Below are 18,616 nucleotides of genomic sequence, written 5' to 3'. Positions count from 1 at the left end.
GAGTTTCTTCAGCCAGACGGTGCTGAACTGTGGGATTCATTGCTGTGGAGGCCAAATCATTGGATATCTTTAAACCGGAGGATAATAGCTTCTTGATTTGTAAAGGTGTCAAAGATTACGGGGAGAAGGCAGGGGAGTGAGTTTGAGGGAAAGTAAATCAGCCACGATTGAATGACAGAGTAGACTCGATGGGCCGGATGGCCTATCCACTGACCTAGGCCCAGGCTGTTTACAGCTCAAACTATGGACCATCTGAGCTGTAAACCTCCTGGGTCTTGCTCAACAGCTTCCAACTTGGGATCCACAGACCCTTTGCTTAATGGTATCGGCCCACGGCATAAAAACGATTGGGAGCCCCTGGCCTGGGTGGAAGCTTCTGTGGTCTTGCGTTCGGTGAAGTGAGGGTGGGCCACAGCAGGAAACTGAGCCCCGGGCCGGGCAGCCTGCATCTCTGACAAGGAAAAAGGACTCCTGGCACTTCCCCCAACCTTGTGTTCGATTCCACCCCTCTCCCCACCGTCAACTCCAGATGGCTGGTGTAGCTGAGGCAAAGTGTGGGAATACTGGAAATGGGAGGGGAGTGGGCTCAAGGTGATGGAATTGGCAAATTGTCAGTTGGTGTTGATATAGTTGAGGTGGAGGGGTGGCACAACTCCATAGGTGAGGGATGTAGCAGAGGTGTGGGGTGTAGATGCTACTCTCAGTTCACTGAAGATGAGATGCCTGAATGTGACAATGTGACACAGTTCACTGACTCTCCTTCCCCCTGCCCTTTCTGTGGCCGGGCGGCTCGGTACATGGAGTGCGAGGGCTGTAGCCTCTGTCTGAGTATCTGAAGGGGCTGCACAGCCCCACATTCCTGATCTATGGTCACCCAGAATGGAAGGGAGAAGGCCATTTGGGGGATCACCTGCTCTGCCTGCTCCCAGACCTGGCCAAGGTGACCATTCACAGGGCTGGGCATTGGGCAGTCAAGGGCACTGCCCGAGCTGTCTGCTGCCCTCTTGTCTTCCTCCAGAGTTACGTCTGTACCTGGGCGTCCTTGGAGAAGGGCGGCATTCCCTACGTGCACGGTGGGGATTCCAGCAACGGTGCAGGGGTTTAAATGTTTTGTAGATAATAGTAATCATATTCTAAATTAAAATTGTAAATAGTTTTGTGAACCTCCTGATTATTATTTATATTTTTGTTAGTTAATGAACTTTTATACATTTGTTTTTAAAAAATCACATGCGCCTCACTTTGGACCAATCAGAGAGCAGTTGCTATGGAGAGTGTGATGCAGTCCTTACCTGAATCCCACCAGAATTCCCAGTGCCAACACCAGGGTTCCTAGAGACAGTGAGAGGCCGACTGTTTTCATAACTAAGAAACCATCCAGGATTCTGCCCTGCTCCTGCTAGAGAGTGAGAAGGGAATAGATTAATCGGGACACAACTGGAGCTATGACCCGAGTTATTTTATTCTTCTGTTCAGCACCAGGGCGTCACAGATAGGGCTGGCAGTTATTGCAGACCCCTAACAGCCCTGGGGAAGACTCCACCCCACGGGGGTGTTCTCTCAGAGCCACGCGGGAGAGAGCTCCAGGAATCAGACCCGCTAACGGATGAAGTATCTGTCAAGGAGAGAAGGCAGAGGAATATCTTCCCTCAGTAACAGACTGAGGTCAGGGGTAAGGACCTAAACCTTGGGTGCACAGCTAATAAAAGTCTTGCCAAACAAACCACCAAATACGTCGGAGGGACACAGACCATAGAATATGACATCACAGTACAGACCCTTTGGGCCACCATGTTTTACCACCCTTTAACCTCCTCCAAGATCAAACGGACGCTTCTATCCCTCCATTTGTCTTTCATCCACGCGCCTAAGATTCTCTTAAATGTCCCTAATGTCTCTGTCTCTGCCACCACCCCCAGCAGTGCTTTCCACGCACCAACCACTCTCTGAATAAAAACAGTCTACCTCTGACACCTTTCCTCCAATCACCTTAAAATTATCCCCTCTCGTATTAGCAATTTCTGCCCTGGGCAAAAAGTCTCTGGCTGTCGACTCTATTGATACCTCTTATCATCGTCTATACCTCTATCTATACCCCTCTCATCCTCCTCCTCTCTCAAAAGAAAAGCCTGGAATGTCAAGGTCATACTTGAGACAGCATGGTAGCGTAATGGTTAGCGCACCGCTCCACAGTACAGGCGACCGGGGTTCAATTCCTGTCATTGCCTGTAAGGAGTCCAAAAAGCCTACCAGTTGGTAGATAAATTAGTTGTTGTAAATGACAAGGCTAGGATTAAATTAGGGCATAGCCCAAAGCCTGGAAGGGCTTCAATAAATAAATATTCCACCCCCCCCCCCACCACACCACCACACCAATTGTCCGTTGAGCCTGAACATTGGGCGAGTCACAGCGTGGTTCCTCCAGTTGACCAGAATGCTTCACACCACCACCCAATCCCAATTTCTAATACTGGAACGTGGCCGCCGTTGCCCTGGCAACCTACCTCAGCTCGGTCATCCTTGGGGTCTTTCATGCACTGGCTGCTGTCCCTCCAGGGCTGCTTCGCAGAGTCCATCACCCACTGACCATCAGGCCCACACTTCCTGAACACAAATCCACCCTGCACTGTAGGACAGAGAAGTTAGACATCGCCTTTCGGTCAAATCTAGCAGCTGCTCCATGACAGCCAGGTGCCGTAGAGGACGGGGACTGACGTGCCACAGAACACCAGAGCCTCAAGATTCTGGGAGTCTACGTAGGGCGGAAACTGCTTTTCCCAGAGAGCCGTGAATGGCTGGAATTCTCTGCCCAGGGGAGCAGTAGAGGCTGCCTCATTGAAAGAGGGATTGACCTAAAGAGCATGGATAGTTACGCCACAACAGTACGGGGGACTGGTGAGCCCTCACCAGTCGTTCTGCTCTGCTCCTCTGAGGAGAGACACACTAGCCTTGCTGACAATGTTCATCAGGTCAATTCCAGAGATGAGGGGGTTAACCCATGAGGAGAGATTGAGCCACCTGAGGGAATATCTGCTGGAATTCAGGACAATGGAAGGGGATCTTGAGCAAGTGTATAACGTTATGATGGGGGTAGATAAGAGACAGGAAAGTTGTCTTCGCTGGTAAGAGAGAGTAAAACTAGGGAACATAACCTCAGGACTTGGGGGAGTAGATTCTGAATGGAGATGAGGAGGAACTGCTTTTCCCAGGGAACGGTGAGTCTATGGAATTCCGTGTGCAGGGAAGCCACCTCATTGAACGTGCCTGAGACACAGTCAGACAGTCTTTGCACAGTTGTGGGGAAACGGTAGGTAGGCGCTGTTGAGTCCGTGGCTGGCCTGAGTAGTGGAACAGACTTGATGGACAACTCCTGCTCCTATTTCTCATGTTCTCATAAAGAAATGAGTTGTTCGGGGCTGTTACGATGGAGGAGACGGTGATCTGCCCTAAATTCTAGTACCGCTTCCTGAGCTCCAAGAACCTTCTCCTTCTGCACAGTCTCCCCACCGACCTGTCTGTTCTCCACAACAATCACTATCAGGTTTATTCACACCGACTAATAGAATGGAAAGTCTGCTGCGTTTCAGCAGCAATACGATGAAAAGACATAAAAATACGATAAATTACAAAATAAATAAGTAGTGCAAAGATGAATAATGAGGTGTGTTCATGGGTTCATGTTATCCTCTCCCAATTACCGATCCGATTCCTGTCGGGGGCCTCTGACCGAGCCAGCTTCTATCTCCTCTACAGGGTGCCGGTTTCAGATCATCTCTGTGTAAAAATATTTCTTCCTCTCCCCCACCCCCACCCCCCCCGTGGCTCTTACTCCCAGCGTTAAGCCTGCCCCAGAACCACCAGCTTCATCCCACCGGCCCTAAACACGGCTCTCAACAATGGATGCCCCCTTGTTGGGTCAGGAGGCTTTCTGTGGTGCAACTGGTGAGAGTCAAAGGGAGCACGCTAAATTTCTCTAATGTGCTAAAGAAATACTGGTGAGCTTTCTTTATTCGGGAGGAGAGAGAGAGAGAGAAAGTGGAGTGAGAGGGAGAGAGAGAGAGAAAGTGGAGTGAGAGGGAGAGAGAGAGAGAAAGTGGAGTGAGAGGGAGAGAGAGAGCGAGAGAAAGTGGAGTGAGAGAAGGCAAGTGAGACAGAGGGGGAGGGGAGTGAAAGTGTGAGAGTGTGAGAGAGTGAGGGAGGAAGAGAGGGAGAGGGGGAGTGAATGTGAGAGTGTGAGAGTGAGGGAGGAAGAGAGGGAGAGGGGGAGTGAGTGTGAGAGTGTGAGAGTGAGGGAGGAAGGGGGGAGTGAGTGTGAGAGTGAGGGAGGAAGAGAGAGAGAGGGGGAGTGAAAGAGTGAGAGTGTGAGAGTGAGGGAGGAAGAGAGGGAGAGGGACAGTGAAAGTGTGAGAGTGTGAGAGATTGAGGGAGGAAGAGAGGGAGAGTGAGAGGAAGAGAACGAAAGTGAGAAAGTGTGAGAGAGAGAGGGAGGGAGGAAGTGGGAGTGAGGGAAAGAGAGAAAATGAGAGTGAGAGAGTATGTGTGTGAGAGAGAGAGAGGCAAAAATGGTTCAATTTATCCCTCAGATTTAGTCAAGTTCCGTGCAAAGCTCCGTTGGAAAGTTCACTGCAGGCCTCTGGCCTCTGGCACATACCTGCAGGGTACCAGGGCAGGTACCAAGGGCAGGAGACATTCACCGTGGTATTAGGGAGACCGTCAGGCCAACAGGCGTACCGATCAAAGGTCCGATTACACACCACACCTAGGGAGCAAAGCAAATGACCGGGGATGAGCAGCGAGGGGCGACGGAAGGTCAGCGAACACAATCAGAAGATGGCGATCAGGATCTGGTCCGGCGCTGCTGAGGGGAAACGGTGAACAAAGGTCCTGTCACCCCGCTGACGGACGAGGGAAGAGTGTTGTACGAAGAGCGGTGCTGCCTGCTCCCAAGTCCACATCAATACTCACAACAACAGGATAATGGGTGACCAGGTCAGTAACTGGGGACGGGAGGAACCAGTACATCCCAGCCAGTGGGGGCAGCAGGCATAAATGGCAGCTGAACGGGCTAGAGCAAGCTGGGTATAGTCTGTACGCGCATTGATTAGTAGATGGCAGGTGCCTGGGATGATACGGCCTCCTCCTACGGAAATAGACAATTGCATGTTTCTGGAATCAATCAACCTTCAGCCGGCAGTGACCCTGGATGATGGAAGGGAGGGAATGAGGGAGGACTACAGAAGGAGGCGGTGTGGTACCGTAGAGGCTAGGATAACACTTCACAGAGGCAGCAAGCGGGGGTTCGATTCCCTCTGTGTCTGTAAGGGGTCGGTATGTTCTCCACACGGCTGCAAGCTCCGGTTTCCTCCCACATTCCGTACGGGTTAGCGTTGGGAAGCTTCAAGCCTGTTGTGTTGGCGCTGGAAGGGTGACGACAGGCCCGGGCTGCCCCCAGAGCAACCCTCGTTGAGATAAAGGGCTGAAGGAGGGCAAGAGGGGTCAGGGAACAGGTCGAACGGGGGGGGGGGGGGGGGTGTCGGGGAAGAAGGCTTGGGAGAGGATTCGGGGAGAGATGTCGATGTGTGGAGAATGTGAATCAGCCAATACAGGGCAGGAGGCATTAAAGGTCGTGGGGTGGGCTGGATTCCAGCAAAGGGGGATAAAGATCTGCTTTTGTTATGAACGAGACACAGAGCAGAACAGGCCCGTCCTCCCAGCCCTTTGAGCCCCCCCGCCCCAGCAACCCCGCCCGGGTCTAATCCCAGCATTATCGCGGGACAATTTACAACGACCAGTTAACCTGGCAACCAGTATGTCCCTGAACTGTGGGAGAACCCACACGGCCACGGGGGGAGCATACTGACTGACAGGTGCTGGAACTGGACCTGGGTCACCCGTACTGTCAGGCATTCCGCGAACGGGAGCGACAGGCTATCTGCTGGAGCTCCTCAGCGGGCCGAGCGGCGTCTCCGGGAGGGAAAGGAGCTGACTCCTCGTGCCGGAACCCTGCGAGTGGAGAGGGGGTGACGGTGGGTGCAGACAGGAGGGGGGAGAGGTGGAACAGGGTCCGGGGGTGATAGGGGGGTGGAGGAGGGCTGAGGGATAATGGGCAGTTTGAGCTGGAGGGAAGGGAGGGGACTGGTGGTAGGTGGGTGATGGGTGGAGGCAGATTAAGAAAAGAACCGGGGTGGGGGGGGGGGGGAATAAGATAAACCGCAAGAGGCCAACAGGTGGTAGAGGGAACGGTTAGGGGAGGGGTGGAAACAGACCCCAATGGGGGAGGGGTGGTGAAAAGCCTGTGGGTGAACTGTGTGTGTAGTGGGCAGCTAGAACCACGAGGGGGTGGGTGATGGGTGACGTTTCGGGCCAGGCCCCAGCGTCAGGTTGGGATCGATCTCGTGCTCCAGTTGGCTGCGGGGTGGCTGTGAGAGGGACTGCGGGCAGGAAATTCCAGGCTATCATCGTTGCTCTGGGTAACAACGGAAGAGAATTATTCCAAGAGCAGAGGCTATGTGAGATGGACTGTGAGCTGTTATGACAGGTGACGTCCACAGAAGTGCTTGAGAGCAAATGGCAATTGAGTGCAGAACACAAAGTGCTGGAGATCAGGCAGCATCTGTGGAAATGAACGGATTGTCGATGTTCCAGGCCGAGACCCTTCATCGGGACTCACCCTGCTCTGTGAGACAACATGCCCCTTTAAGTTGCCGATAGCAACACTAACCTCTGCCCCCCTCCCCGTCCCACTCCCTGTCCACCCTGCCCTGACCCCCACAGTGGAAAACCAGACCGGAACATCTCCGGCACTTAAAGACGGGTGTCTCCAGAAATGGTATCACAGCCAGCGACAAGGGACAAGGCAGTTCTGGGGGGCACCGAACCACGCCAATGGCCGCACAGTCCAGCGAGACCCGCTTGGTTAGCGGGAAGGTCCTACCTTTTGGCTGGGAGTCCCTGGACATGTTTCTGAAACAGGCGTCGGAATACCTCTGCCACTTTTCCAATGTGTTCTCCAGGATGACAAATGATGCTCTCTGTAAGACAGAAGCCAATCGGAGCATTGAGAGCATATCCATGTGGAACGTACGTGCTAAGATGAAAGATCCAAACATTAGCTTTAATTTGTTTAATGCACATCAAACTGTACAGTGAAATATGTTGTTGGCGTCAACGACCAAGACAGTCCAAGTGTTGCCGAGCCTCTGGCGCCAACATAGCATGTCCCATGCTGACCCACGTGTCTTCTGAATGTGGGAGGAAACCGGAGCTTCAGAGGAAACCCAGAAATTCACAGGGAGAACGTACAGACTCCTTGCAGGCAGTGCTGGAATTGAACCCAGGTTGCTGGTGCTGTGAGAACGTTTTGCTAATTGCTACGTTACTGTGTCCTCTCTTATGATTACACCAGGTCCCAGTGAAGCATAGACATCCCACTTTGTACTCGCTCAGCTCCTCGCTGATTAAAATGGGCTTTTCTGGTTATACACTCATACACCAACAGCTGGGCATCAAAGGTTGACTGTTCCATCAACGTTCAAAGTAAATTTACCATCAAAGTATGTAAATGTTACCAGCTACGACCTTGAGATTCATTTACTTGCAGGTTAGTTACAGGAAAATTAAAAAAAAAATAGAATTTTATTAAACATTATAGATAAAGAGACAAAATCTGCAGAGAACCAACCATGCAGAAGACCAACTGAGCAAATGAAATTAATACTGAGAACATGAGTTTGTAAAGGATCTTCGAAAGTGAGTCTGCAGGTTGTGAAATCAGTTCAGAGTTGTGGTGAGTGAAGTTATCCATTCTGGTTCAGGGCCCTGTTGGCTGTAGCGTATTAACTGTTCCTGAAACTGGTAGGGTGGGACCTAAGGTTCCTGTACCTCCTGTCCAATGGTAGTAATGAGAAGAGGGCATGGCCTGGATAGTGGGGCAATCTTTGATGATGGATGCTACTCCTTTGTGGCCGGCTCTTTGGAAACGTGCTGAATGGTGGGGAGGGGTCTGCACGTGATGGACTGGGCTGACTCCACCTCGTTCTACAGACTTTTCCGTTCCTGGGCTCCCCAGGCTGAGTCGCAACTCCACTGTGTGTCGACAGAAGTTTGTTAAAAGTTCCACTCCTAGCTTGGGGCAGGACTCGCCCGCCTCCAGTGCAGCCACATCTTCGTTTAAGGTACAGAGGGGATTCACTAGGATGTTGCCTGGGATGTGATGTTTCAGTTGCAAGGTGAGACTGGATGTCTTTTTTTGGAGTGAGGAAGGTGACAAAGAACTACAAACTAGACAGGATAGGTGACAGGAAACTTTTTGCTGTGGCAGAGGCGTCTAAGGACAGAAGGAGTAAGTGAGGAGAGACTGAAAGAGGATTTGAGGATGTTTTTTTCCTGCCAGAACCTGGAACACGCTACCTAAGAAGGTGACAGAGGGAGAGACTCTTGCAACATTTAGGAAGCCTTTGGGGCATCACAAGGCATTTAATAATTTGTAGTCTGTTATTGATTTACTAAACCAAAGTACTCTTGCATAATATGATCCGTCTGAAAAGCACGCAAACAATATTTTTCACTGACGATGGGTCTGGGCCTGAAATATTGACTGTTAATCCATCATTATTGATGCTGCCTGACCTGCTGAGTTCCTCCAGCATCTTGTGTGTGCTGCTCTGGATTGCCAGCATCTCCTGAGTTTATGATAAAGCTGTATCTCAGAACAATAACAAACCAATGACCCTGAATCGTTACCCCTAACAAAGCACCACTCTGAGAGGGCCAGCCCACCAAATCCAACGCCACAATAAATCGGGTTTCCACCAATCGCACCCTCACTATCTCACTCAATGCATGAGGTTCACTGCCTTGTGAATTACCAAGAGCGGGTGAATGGCATTACTACGGGTGGGGATGAGACGGTTAGAATGGACACGATGGGCCAAAGGGCCTGCTGCTACGTTTCAGTGTCTGTAACTTCATATTTCTTGGTGCTGGCAAATCAGAGGATGTGTCCTGGGACCACCATCACAAAGAAGTCAACAGCATCTCTACTTTCTTGGAAGTTTGCACAGATTCGGCACATCATCTGAAACTTTGGCAAACTTCTACAGATGCAGAGTGGGAGCATCCTGTCCGGATGCACCTTGCCTGCTTTGGAAGCACCTATGTCCAAGAATGGAAAAGTCTACAGAAGATGGTGGATGCAGCCCAGTCCGTCACAGGCAAAGCCCTCCCCACCATCGAGCACATCTACAAGGAGGGCTGTCACAGGCAGGTATCGTCCATCAACAAAGACCCCACCACCTAGGCCCTGCCCCCTTCTCACTACTACCATCAACAAAGACCCCTACCATCCAGGCCTTACCCCCTTCTCACTACTACCATCGACAAAGACCCCTACCACCCAGGCCCTACCCCCTTCTCACTACTACCATCGACAAAGACCCCTACCACCCAGGCCCTACCCCCTTCTCACTACTACCATCAACAAAGACCCTACCACCCAGGTCCTACCCCCTTCTCACTACTACCATCAACAAAGACCCCTACCACCCAGGCCCTACCCCCTTCTCACTACTACCATCGACAAAGACCCCTACCACCCAGGCCCTACCCCCTTCTCACTACTACCATCAACAAAGACCCCTACCACCCAGGTCCTACCCCCTTCTCACTACTACCATCAACAGACCCTACCACCCAGGCCCTACCCCCTTCTCACTACTACCATCAACAAAGACCCTACCACCCAGGTCCTACCCCCTTCTCACTACTACCATCAACAAAGACCCCTACCACCCAGGCCCTGCCCCCTTCTCACTACTACCATCAACAAAGACCCCTACCACCCAGGCCCTACCCCCTTCTCACTACTACCATCAACAAAGACCCCTACCACCCAGGTCCTACCCCCTTCTCACTACTACCATCAACAAAGACCCCTACCACCCAGGCCTTACCCCCTTCTCACTACTACCATCAACAAAGACCCTACCACCCAGGCCCTGCCCCCTTCTCACTACTACCATCGACAAAGACCCCTACCACCCAGGCCCTACCCCCTTCTCACTACTACCATCAACAAAGACCCCTACCACCCAGGCCCTGCCCCCTTCTCACTACTACCATCGACAAAGACCCCTACCATCCAGGCCCTACCCCCTTCTCACTACTACCATCAACAAAGACCCCTACCACCCAGGTCCTACCCCCTTCTCACTACTACCATCAACAAAGACCCCTACCATCCAGGCCCTACCCCCTTCTCACTACTACCATCGACAAAGACCCTACCACCCAGGCCCTACCCCCTTCTCACTACTACCATCAACAAAGACCCTACCACCCAGGTCCTACCCCCTTCTCACTACTACCATCAACAAAGACCCCTACCATCCAGGCCCTACCCCCTTCTCACTACTACCATCGACAAAGTCTCCTACCACCCAGGCCCTACCCCCTTCTCACTACTACCATCAACAAAGACCCCTAACACCCAGGCCCTACCCCCTTCTCACTACTACCATCGACAAAGACCCCTACCACCCAGGCCCTACCCCCTTCTCACTACTACCATCAACAAAGACCCCTACCACCCAGGCCCTACCCCCTTCTCACTACTACCATCAAGCAGGAAGTACAGAACCCTTAGGTCCCAAACCACCACGTTCAGCAGCAGTTACAGACAAGGGAAGATCTGCAGATGTGGAAATCCAAGCAACCCACACAAAATGCTGGAGGAACTCAGCAGGCCAGGAAAAGAATAGACAGTCGGCGTCTCAGGCTGAGACTCTTCATCAGAACAGGAGGAAAAAGATGAGAAGTTACCGGCTTCTGAACCAGCGTGGATAACTTCACTCACCTCAACACCTTGCAATTTGGCATTTGTTAATCTTGGTTACTTATAGTTTTTCACAATTCTATTGTATTGCGTGATTTTCTGGTAAATGCCTGTATGAAAATGAATCTCAAGGCAGTGTATACTGACATATACATGACATGTGGCTTATTGACGCCACCTCAGGTTCCGGGAGGAGTTCACGGGACATGGCGGGCACTGGATATTACTGGTGGGAGATCCAGGTCACTGCTGCCTAGGGTGGTTGGTTCAGGGAGCGCAGTCAGAGTGAGAGAAAAAGAGCAGGCTTCTCTCTCCCGCTACCACCCCAGCCACAGTCACACAACGGTCCGCGGAGGGCAGGGGCAGCCTCGACTTCCTTACCTGGAAGTTCATGGACAGTGCTACGAGGAGGATGAGGAATCGAGCTTGTGACATGCCTGTGCGGTGCGGCCAAGAACCATGGGTGCATCCGGGAGCTCCGGGGCGGTCAGTGCTCAGGCGGAGACGCCGAGGGGGCGCGGGTGATCCGAGCAAACTCCTGCAACAAAGACTGGGAATCAGTCAACCGGCAATCACAGGCAAACCTGGGCTGCAGCCAATACCCGGGGCAACCGGGAAGGAGGTTCAGACCACTGCACCGCCATCAAGGGACTGGCTCTGCCCACATCACCGTGGCAACTCCATACACTCCATTCGTGACCATCGTGCTCTACTCTCCCTACACCCGTGACTGTGTGAAAAGGCAGAGCTCAGATGTCATCTATTAATTTGCCAATGACGCAAGTGTTACCAACAGAATTTCAGACAGTGATGACGAGCAAGATAGATCAGCTGATTGAGTGGAGTCGCAACAAGCACCTTGCACTTAACATCAGTAAGACCTAGGAATTGATTGTGAACTTCAGGAAGGGGAAGTCGAGGGGGCAGACTAGTCCTCACCAAGGGATCAGCAATGGAAAGGTGGGCAGTTTCAAATTCCTGGATGTCAAGATCTCTGAGGATCTATCTTGGGCTGAAAATATTGATGCGATTACAAAGAAGGCACGCCAGCGGCTATATTTCATTCGGAGTTTGAGGAGATTTGGTTTGTCAGCAAAGACCCCAGCAAATTTCTACAGGCATACTGTGTAGAGCATTACCATCTGGTACGGAGGGACCACTGCACAGGGTCAGAAAAAGCTGCAGAGGGTTGCAAATTTAGCCAGTTCCATCTTGGGCGTTAGCCTCCCCACCATCAAGGAAATCTTCAAAAGACAATGCCTCAAAAAGGCGGAATCCATCTTTAAGGACCCCCGAGACCCAGGACGTGCCCTCTTCTGATTGCTTCCTTTAGGGAGGAGGTACAGGACCCTGAAAACACTCTCAATGATTCAGGAACAGCTTCTTCGCCGCCGCCATCAGATTTCTGAACGGACCATGAACCCACGGACACCTCCTCAGTATTTTTCTCTCCTATTTATTTTTTAATATTTTTTAATTGCAACTTATAATAATATTTTATGTACTGCATTGTACTGCTGCTGCAAAGCAACAAATTTCAGGACGTTACGTCAGTGATAATAAACCTGATTTTGGTTCTGGGCATTTCCACCTTTACAGGGAGCCTTGGAAGACACATGAGAGGGAAGGGAAGAAAGGAAGGCAGCATTTGGAGTACCGGGTACATTCCTGGTCCCTCTGCTACAGGAAGGGTGTCATGAAACTGGAAAGAGCACAAAAAGGATTTATGAGGGGTGACTGTGTGTGGTGTCCTGTCTGGACACGCCCCCCCTGCTGACTGCTCCTGTGGCTCCTCCCACAGACCCCGGTATAAAGGCGAATGGGGACACCGCCCCAGCCTCAGTCTCCAGGATGCAGTGTGGTGGTCAATTGCTGCTTGTTCTTTCTTCCAGCCAATAAAAGCCGATATCTCGCCTCACGTCTCCGAGAGTTATTGATGGTGCATCTCTGTCTCTACAAGGTTTCAGTTTTAGGGAAAGGCTGGGTGGGTCTCCCTGGAGAATTGGAGGCTGAAGGATAGAGGTGTAGGGAAGAGGATAAGATGGATGGGCTTAGGGCAAAGACTCAAATTGAGAGGGGGGAGAGATTTAAAATGGACATGAAGGACAAATTTCCACACCGAGGGTGTTGAGAATATGGAGCGAGCTGCCAGTGGAAGTGGTAAAGGCGGGTATAATTATGACATTGGAAAGACACTCAGGCAGGTATGTAGAGCAGGGTTTTTATGACATGGGCCCTTTCTGTTCACTGAGGGGTCTGTGGACCCCAGGTTTAGAGGGACGTGGGCCCAATGCAGACCATTGGGGTTAGCTCAGTGAAGCAATTTGGACAGCATGGAGGAAGTGGGCAGAAGGGTCTGTTTCCATGCCGACGGCTCTAACGACATCATTTTATGAAGCAGAGAATGGGTTGTAAAGTGTGAGCTTGCTGGACCTGTCGTGTGCCCTCATCCCACCCACACCCTCTCGCAGTCACTGCAGCTGTCTCATCTTCTGAGAGCTGTGACCGGACGTATCTCCATCTTTCCAGCAGACACGCTGAGGAAGTTTATCCCCATTTCCCTCCTGTTCCTTTCTAGATCAACGAGAAGTAGTAATTAGATTGGGCAGAATTTAGATCTGCACTTATCCAGCCAGAGTGGCGACAGTGGGTAACCCCTCGGACAATCAGACCCAGGGTCTGAGATCATTTATTACGCACAAGATTTACACAACATTATCCTGCTCTGACTGCAAGTTGCTACAGAACCTTAAACCGTGATTGGCTCACACTCAGACTAGAGACAAACAACATTCCAGTGATAACAATTCCCCTGTGAAATACCCAGCTTCAAATGGTGTGACATCTGCTGCAGAAATCTGAGAAGCTTCTAAAATAAACCGGATTAAATGTACTACAACTGCTTGAAAATTTACTGAACAATTACACAGGCAGTATTTAGGTGTTTGTATAAAAATTATGAGTAAGTATAGGAAAGTTAGACTGCAAGGGAAATACTAGAAAAGCGATTCTACACTCCAGTCCAACCGCACTGACACACCAGGAAGGGATGAGCAGATAAGTCGCTGAGGTGCCCCGTGGTGGAAGTGGCCAAAAGAAACACTGGGCAGTTGACTGGGCAGACGTGAGAAATAATGAGGTGCCGGGGTAACGAGGAGGGGCAAGTGGGAGACGAGAAACCCAAGAAAGCAGGAGAAGAAAGCCCCTCCTTCCTTCCAAGCTGCCCCACCGCTCAATGCAAGTGTGGCTGATCACTGTCGTCCTCGCTTGTGCCAGTTCCCCATGAACAGGGTTACTGAACCTATGGCACAAGCGCCCAGGGTGGCAGGTGCAAAATATATTGTTGGCACGTGGCACGAGGCAGTGCCGCCCCTCAATTCTTTAAACCCTTCCCATGATAAAAAAGATATATAATGATTATCTTTGCTGCCAAATGAAGCAGTGAATGATTTTTTTTTCACAACCCGAGAGCAGTGAGACGCTTTCCCAGGAAGCGGCCCATGCTGGCCTGGACGACAGAACGCGTGATGTTGTATGATCCATTTTGAGATCCTCGCAGACCTGGTGTACACATCGGTATCCGGATAGTAAACGGTTACAACAACAACACCATTTTTAAGGGATTAGTTTTATTTGCTAGCTACTATCAAACCATTCTATGAAATACGTCGTTTAGTGTCAAGGCTGTGCTGGGGGCAGCCCGCAAGCGTTCCTGGCACCAACCCAGCATTCCCACACCATAGTGATACTATAATAAGCTGGTAAGGAAGGCGGGCTCTGTCGTGGGCAAAGTACTGGAGAGTTTAACATCGGTAGCTGAGCGAAGGGCGCTGAGTAGGCTACGGTCAATTATGGATAACTCTGAACATCCTCTACATAGCACCATCCAGAGACAGAGAAGCAGTTTCAGCGACAGGTTACTATCGATGCAATGCTCCTCAGACAGGATGAAGAGGTCAATACTCCCCAATGCCATTAGGCTTTACAATTCTACCGCCAGGACTTAAGAACTTTTTAAAAGCTATTATTAATGCTTTTTGAGATAGTGATTTAGATGCATATCATATTTTTTTTTTACTGAGTTAAGTATTGTATGTAATTAGTTTTGCTACAACAAGTGTATGGGACATTGGAAAAAAAGTTGAATTTCCCCATGGGGATGAATAAAGTATTTATCTATCTATCTATCATCTAACTTGCAGGACGTTGGAATGTGGGGTGCAAGCAGGGCACCCAAAGGGAACACTCATGGTTACGGGGAGAACATACAACCTCCTTCTAAACCGCAGCGCAAGTTGAACGCAATCTTACAGCTGTTGCTCTGAAGCACTACTTTAAACTACTACGCCACCATATACAGAAATGATGACATCTTTCAATTGTCTAATTAATATTAGTAACACCGGGCAACAAAGATTACTTTGCGTGTATCTTAATGGATTTTGGGCTGCTGATCATGAAAATCACCATGAAATTTCCTTATCAAGCACCATTTTTTCCTCAAAGCACCTCTATTTGTTATTTCAAATCATAATTCCAGTCAGAATAACTGATGCCAAGATGCCAAGATTAAGGAAGGCATTTTTGTTGGTCCACAAATCAAACAAGTCATCGATGACAGGCAATTTGAAGAACTTCTAGCGGGACCGGAGAAAATCACATGGAAGGCATTCAAGTACGTTGTTGAAAGTTTTCTTGGCAACTACAGAGCACCGAACAACATATAGCTGGTTGACAACATGCTTCAAGCAGACAAAACCATGAAGTGCAACATGTCACTAAAGGTTCATTTTCTGCATTCCCTTTCAGACTGCTTCCCCGCAAATCTTGGCGCTGTCAGTGACGAGCACGGTGAAAGGTTTCACCAGGACATTGCGGTCATGGAGAAACGGTATCAGGGCAACTGGAATCCATCAATACTGGCTGGTTATTGTTGGACACTTAAGCGAAAAGCCCCAGACACTGAGTACAAATGAAAATCATCAACAAAACATTTTTAGCTTAATTGAACTATTACAACTAATAGTTATGCAGTTAAATGCATTATATTCAATAGAAGTTAATTTATTTTTATCTCTAAATTCCTACATGATACAAGTAGTCTGAAATTATATTTGTGTTCAGCTTCAATCATAAATTTTTTTTAAATTCTGAGGTAACAACGCTTTCAAAAAAATTGTTGTCCAGTGTAATTTTAGAACAGATTCTCCAAAATTCTTTATTCCTTTAAGACCATAAGATATAGGAGCAGAATTAGGCCATTTGGCCCATTGAGTCTGCTTACTATTTCTTCATTGCTGATCCATTTTCTCTTCCAGCCGCAGTCTCCTGCCTTCTCCCCGTATCTCTTCATGCCCTGACCAATCTAGAATCTATCAATCTCTGCCTTACATATACATCAAGACGTCGTCTCCACAGCTACCTGCGGCAATCAGCGTCTGTTCTAGTTTTATTAATATTTAAACAATGAACACATGTAAATAAGCAATAGAACTCATCTCTTTTCCTTTAAAAAAGTCCATAATTATTGCAGAAGCTAGAAATTCAGAGTAACACACAAAATGCTGAAGAAACTCAGCAGGTCAGGCAGCTTCTACGGAAAGGATTAAACAGTCGATGTTTCAGGCCGAGACCTTTCAGCAGGACTGGAGAGGAAGGGGGAAGAAACCAGAATGAGATGTTGGGTGGAGGGGAAGGAGTACCAGTTAGAAGCTGATAGGTGAGGCCAGGTGAGGGGGAAGGTCAGTGGAGGGGATAGGTGGAAAAGGTAAAGGGCTGAAGAAGACGGAATCTGATTGGAGAGGACAATCGATCATGGGAGAAAGGGAAAGGAGGGGCACCAGAGGGAGATGATAGGCAGCTGAGGAGAAGAGAAGAGGTAAGTGGGGAACCAGAATGGGGAATGGAAAAAGAGAGAAGGGGAGGGGGAGAAATTGCCAGAAGTTTGAGAAATCGATGTTCATGCTGTGAGGTTGGAGGCTACCCAGATGCAATATGAGGTGTTGTTTCTCCAACCTGAGAGTGGCCTCATCATAGTAGTAGAGAAGGCCATGGACCGACGTTTAGCCTGAGCTCTGTGGTTAGTAAGATGTGTCAGTCAATTGTTAAGGGTGTGGTATTGAGGCACTTGGAGGCACATGATAAAATGGGCCAAAGTCAGCATGGCTTCCTTAGGGGAAAACTTTGCCTGACAAATCTGTTGGAATTCTTTGAGGAAATTACAAGCAGGATAGACAAAGGAGAATCCGTGTGTACTTGGATTTTCAGAAGGCCTTTGACAAGGTGCCACACACGAGGCTGCTTAGCAAGATAAGAGCCCATGGTATTACAACAAAGATGCCAGCGCGGATAGAGGGTTGGCTGAGTAGCAGGAGGCGGGAGTGGGAATACAGGGTTGCTTTTCTGGTTAGCTGCTGGTGACCAGTGGTGTTCTGCAGGGGTCATTGTTGGGACCACTCCTTTTTCCGTTATATCTGTTAGAATTAGTGGCTTTGTGGTCAAGCTTGCAGGCAATCTGAAGATAGGTGGAGGGGCAGGTAGTGTTGGTGGCAGCAGGGAGTCTGCAGAAGGAGTTGGACAGATTAGGAGAAAGGGCAAAGAAGTGGCAGATGGAATAGAGTGTCGGGAACTGTACGGTCATGCACTTTGGTAGAAGAAACAAAGCACAGACTGCTTTCTAAATGGAGAGAAAATTTAAAAATCAGAGGTGCAGAGGGACCTCGTGCAGGATTCCCTAAAGATTAACTTGCAGGCTGAGTCATTGGTAATGAAGGCAAGTGCAAAGTTTACATTCACTTTGAGAGAACTAGAACATGAAAACAAGGATGTAATGCTGAGGCTTTATAAGGCATTGGTCAGACCACACTTGGAGTATTGTGAGCAGTTTTGGGCCTGTTCTAAGAAGGGATGTGCTAATACTGGAGAGGGTTCAAAGTAGGTTCACAAAAAGAAAGATTCTAGTAATGAAAGGCTTTTCATATGAGGAGTGTGTAATGGCACTGGGCCTGTTCTTGCCAGAATTTAGGAGAAAGAGAGGGGATCTCATTGAAACCTGTTGAATATTGAAAGGCCTAGATAGAGTGAATGTGGAGAGGTTGTTTCCTATAGTGGGGGAGTTGAGGACCAGAGGGCACAGACTGAGAACAGAGGGAATCCATTTTGAGTGGAGATGAGGAGGAATTTCTTTAGCCAGAGGGTGATGAATCTGTGGAGGTCAGGTCATTGGATGTATTTAAGGCAGAGATTGGTAGATTCTTGAGAAGTCAGAGTGCAAAAGTTTATGGGGAGAAGGCAGGAGAATGAAGTTGAGAGAAAAATTGTATCAGCCATGATCAAATGGCGGAGCAGATTCAATGGGTCAAATGGCCTAATTCTGCTCCAATTCCACGATCTGTAACGGGCTCTCTGGCAGGGAAGTCAATAAATAGAAGGTTTCAGAACAAAGGCAAGGAAGGGACAACGAGAGATGTTAACTTTCACACTCGACTGAGAGTTGCGAGTTTCTTGAGTGTATTCAGGGCAGTTCTCCAAAACAACACGATATAAAACTGACAGGGGATTAAGTAATAAGTTACAAGCCGGAATGAATTAATTATGAGGCTGTGAAGGAGCATCTGGCAAACAAGGAACGGAACACGATGGAGACTGACACAAAGGTCAAGAAAACACAAGATCAGATGCAAGCTGAAGCCTTGAGGTTAAGTGAAGTGGACTCTGAAGGAATAACGTGCAGGCTGAGCACGTTAATTCGGGCACTGTTAACAAGTAACCTACAGTAAAATAAAC

The 18,616-nt window shown here is 49.4% G+C and overlaps 1 protein-coding gene across 10 annotated transcripts in view; it reads right to left on the bottom strand.

Moving 5' to 3' along the window:
• gcgra (glucagon receptor a) overlaps positions 1-18,616 on the bottom strand; it is a 114,343-nt gene that overhangs the window by 21,370 nt on the left and 74,357 nt on the right. For 9 of the 10 annotated variants that reach the window (XM_073026340.1, XM_073026348.1, XM_073026346.1 and 6 more), the window contains 5 exons: positions 11,213-11,369; positions 6,935-7,031; positions 4,652-4,759; positions 2,505-2,626; positions 1,293-1,399 (listed from right to left, as the gene is read on the bottom strand). In XM_073026340.1, coding sequence (XP_072882441.1) covers positions 1,293-1,399; positions 2,505-2,626; positions 4,652-4,759; positions 6,935-7,031; positions 11,213-11,369 — 591 coding nt within the window. The remainder of the gene's footprint in view (positions 1-1,292; positions 1,400-2,504; positions 2,627-4,651; positions 4,760-6,934; positions 7,032-11,212; positions 11,370-18,616) is intronic. The other variant, XM_073026343.1, reaches the window with a different exon arrangement.

This window comes from Hemitrygon akajei, chromosome 22, assembly GCF_048418815.1.
Source record: "Hemitrygon akajei chromosome 22, sHemAka1.3, whole genome shotgun sequence".
NCBI lineage: Eukaryota > Metazoa > Chordata > Chondrichthyes > Myliobatiformes > Dasyatidae > Hemitrygon > Hemitrygon akajei.
The sequence above is the reverse complement of the archived record's forward strand: the minus strand, read 5'-3'. Positions and strand labels throughout refer to the sequence as shown.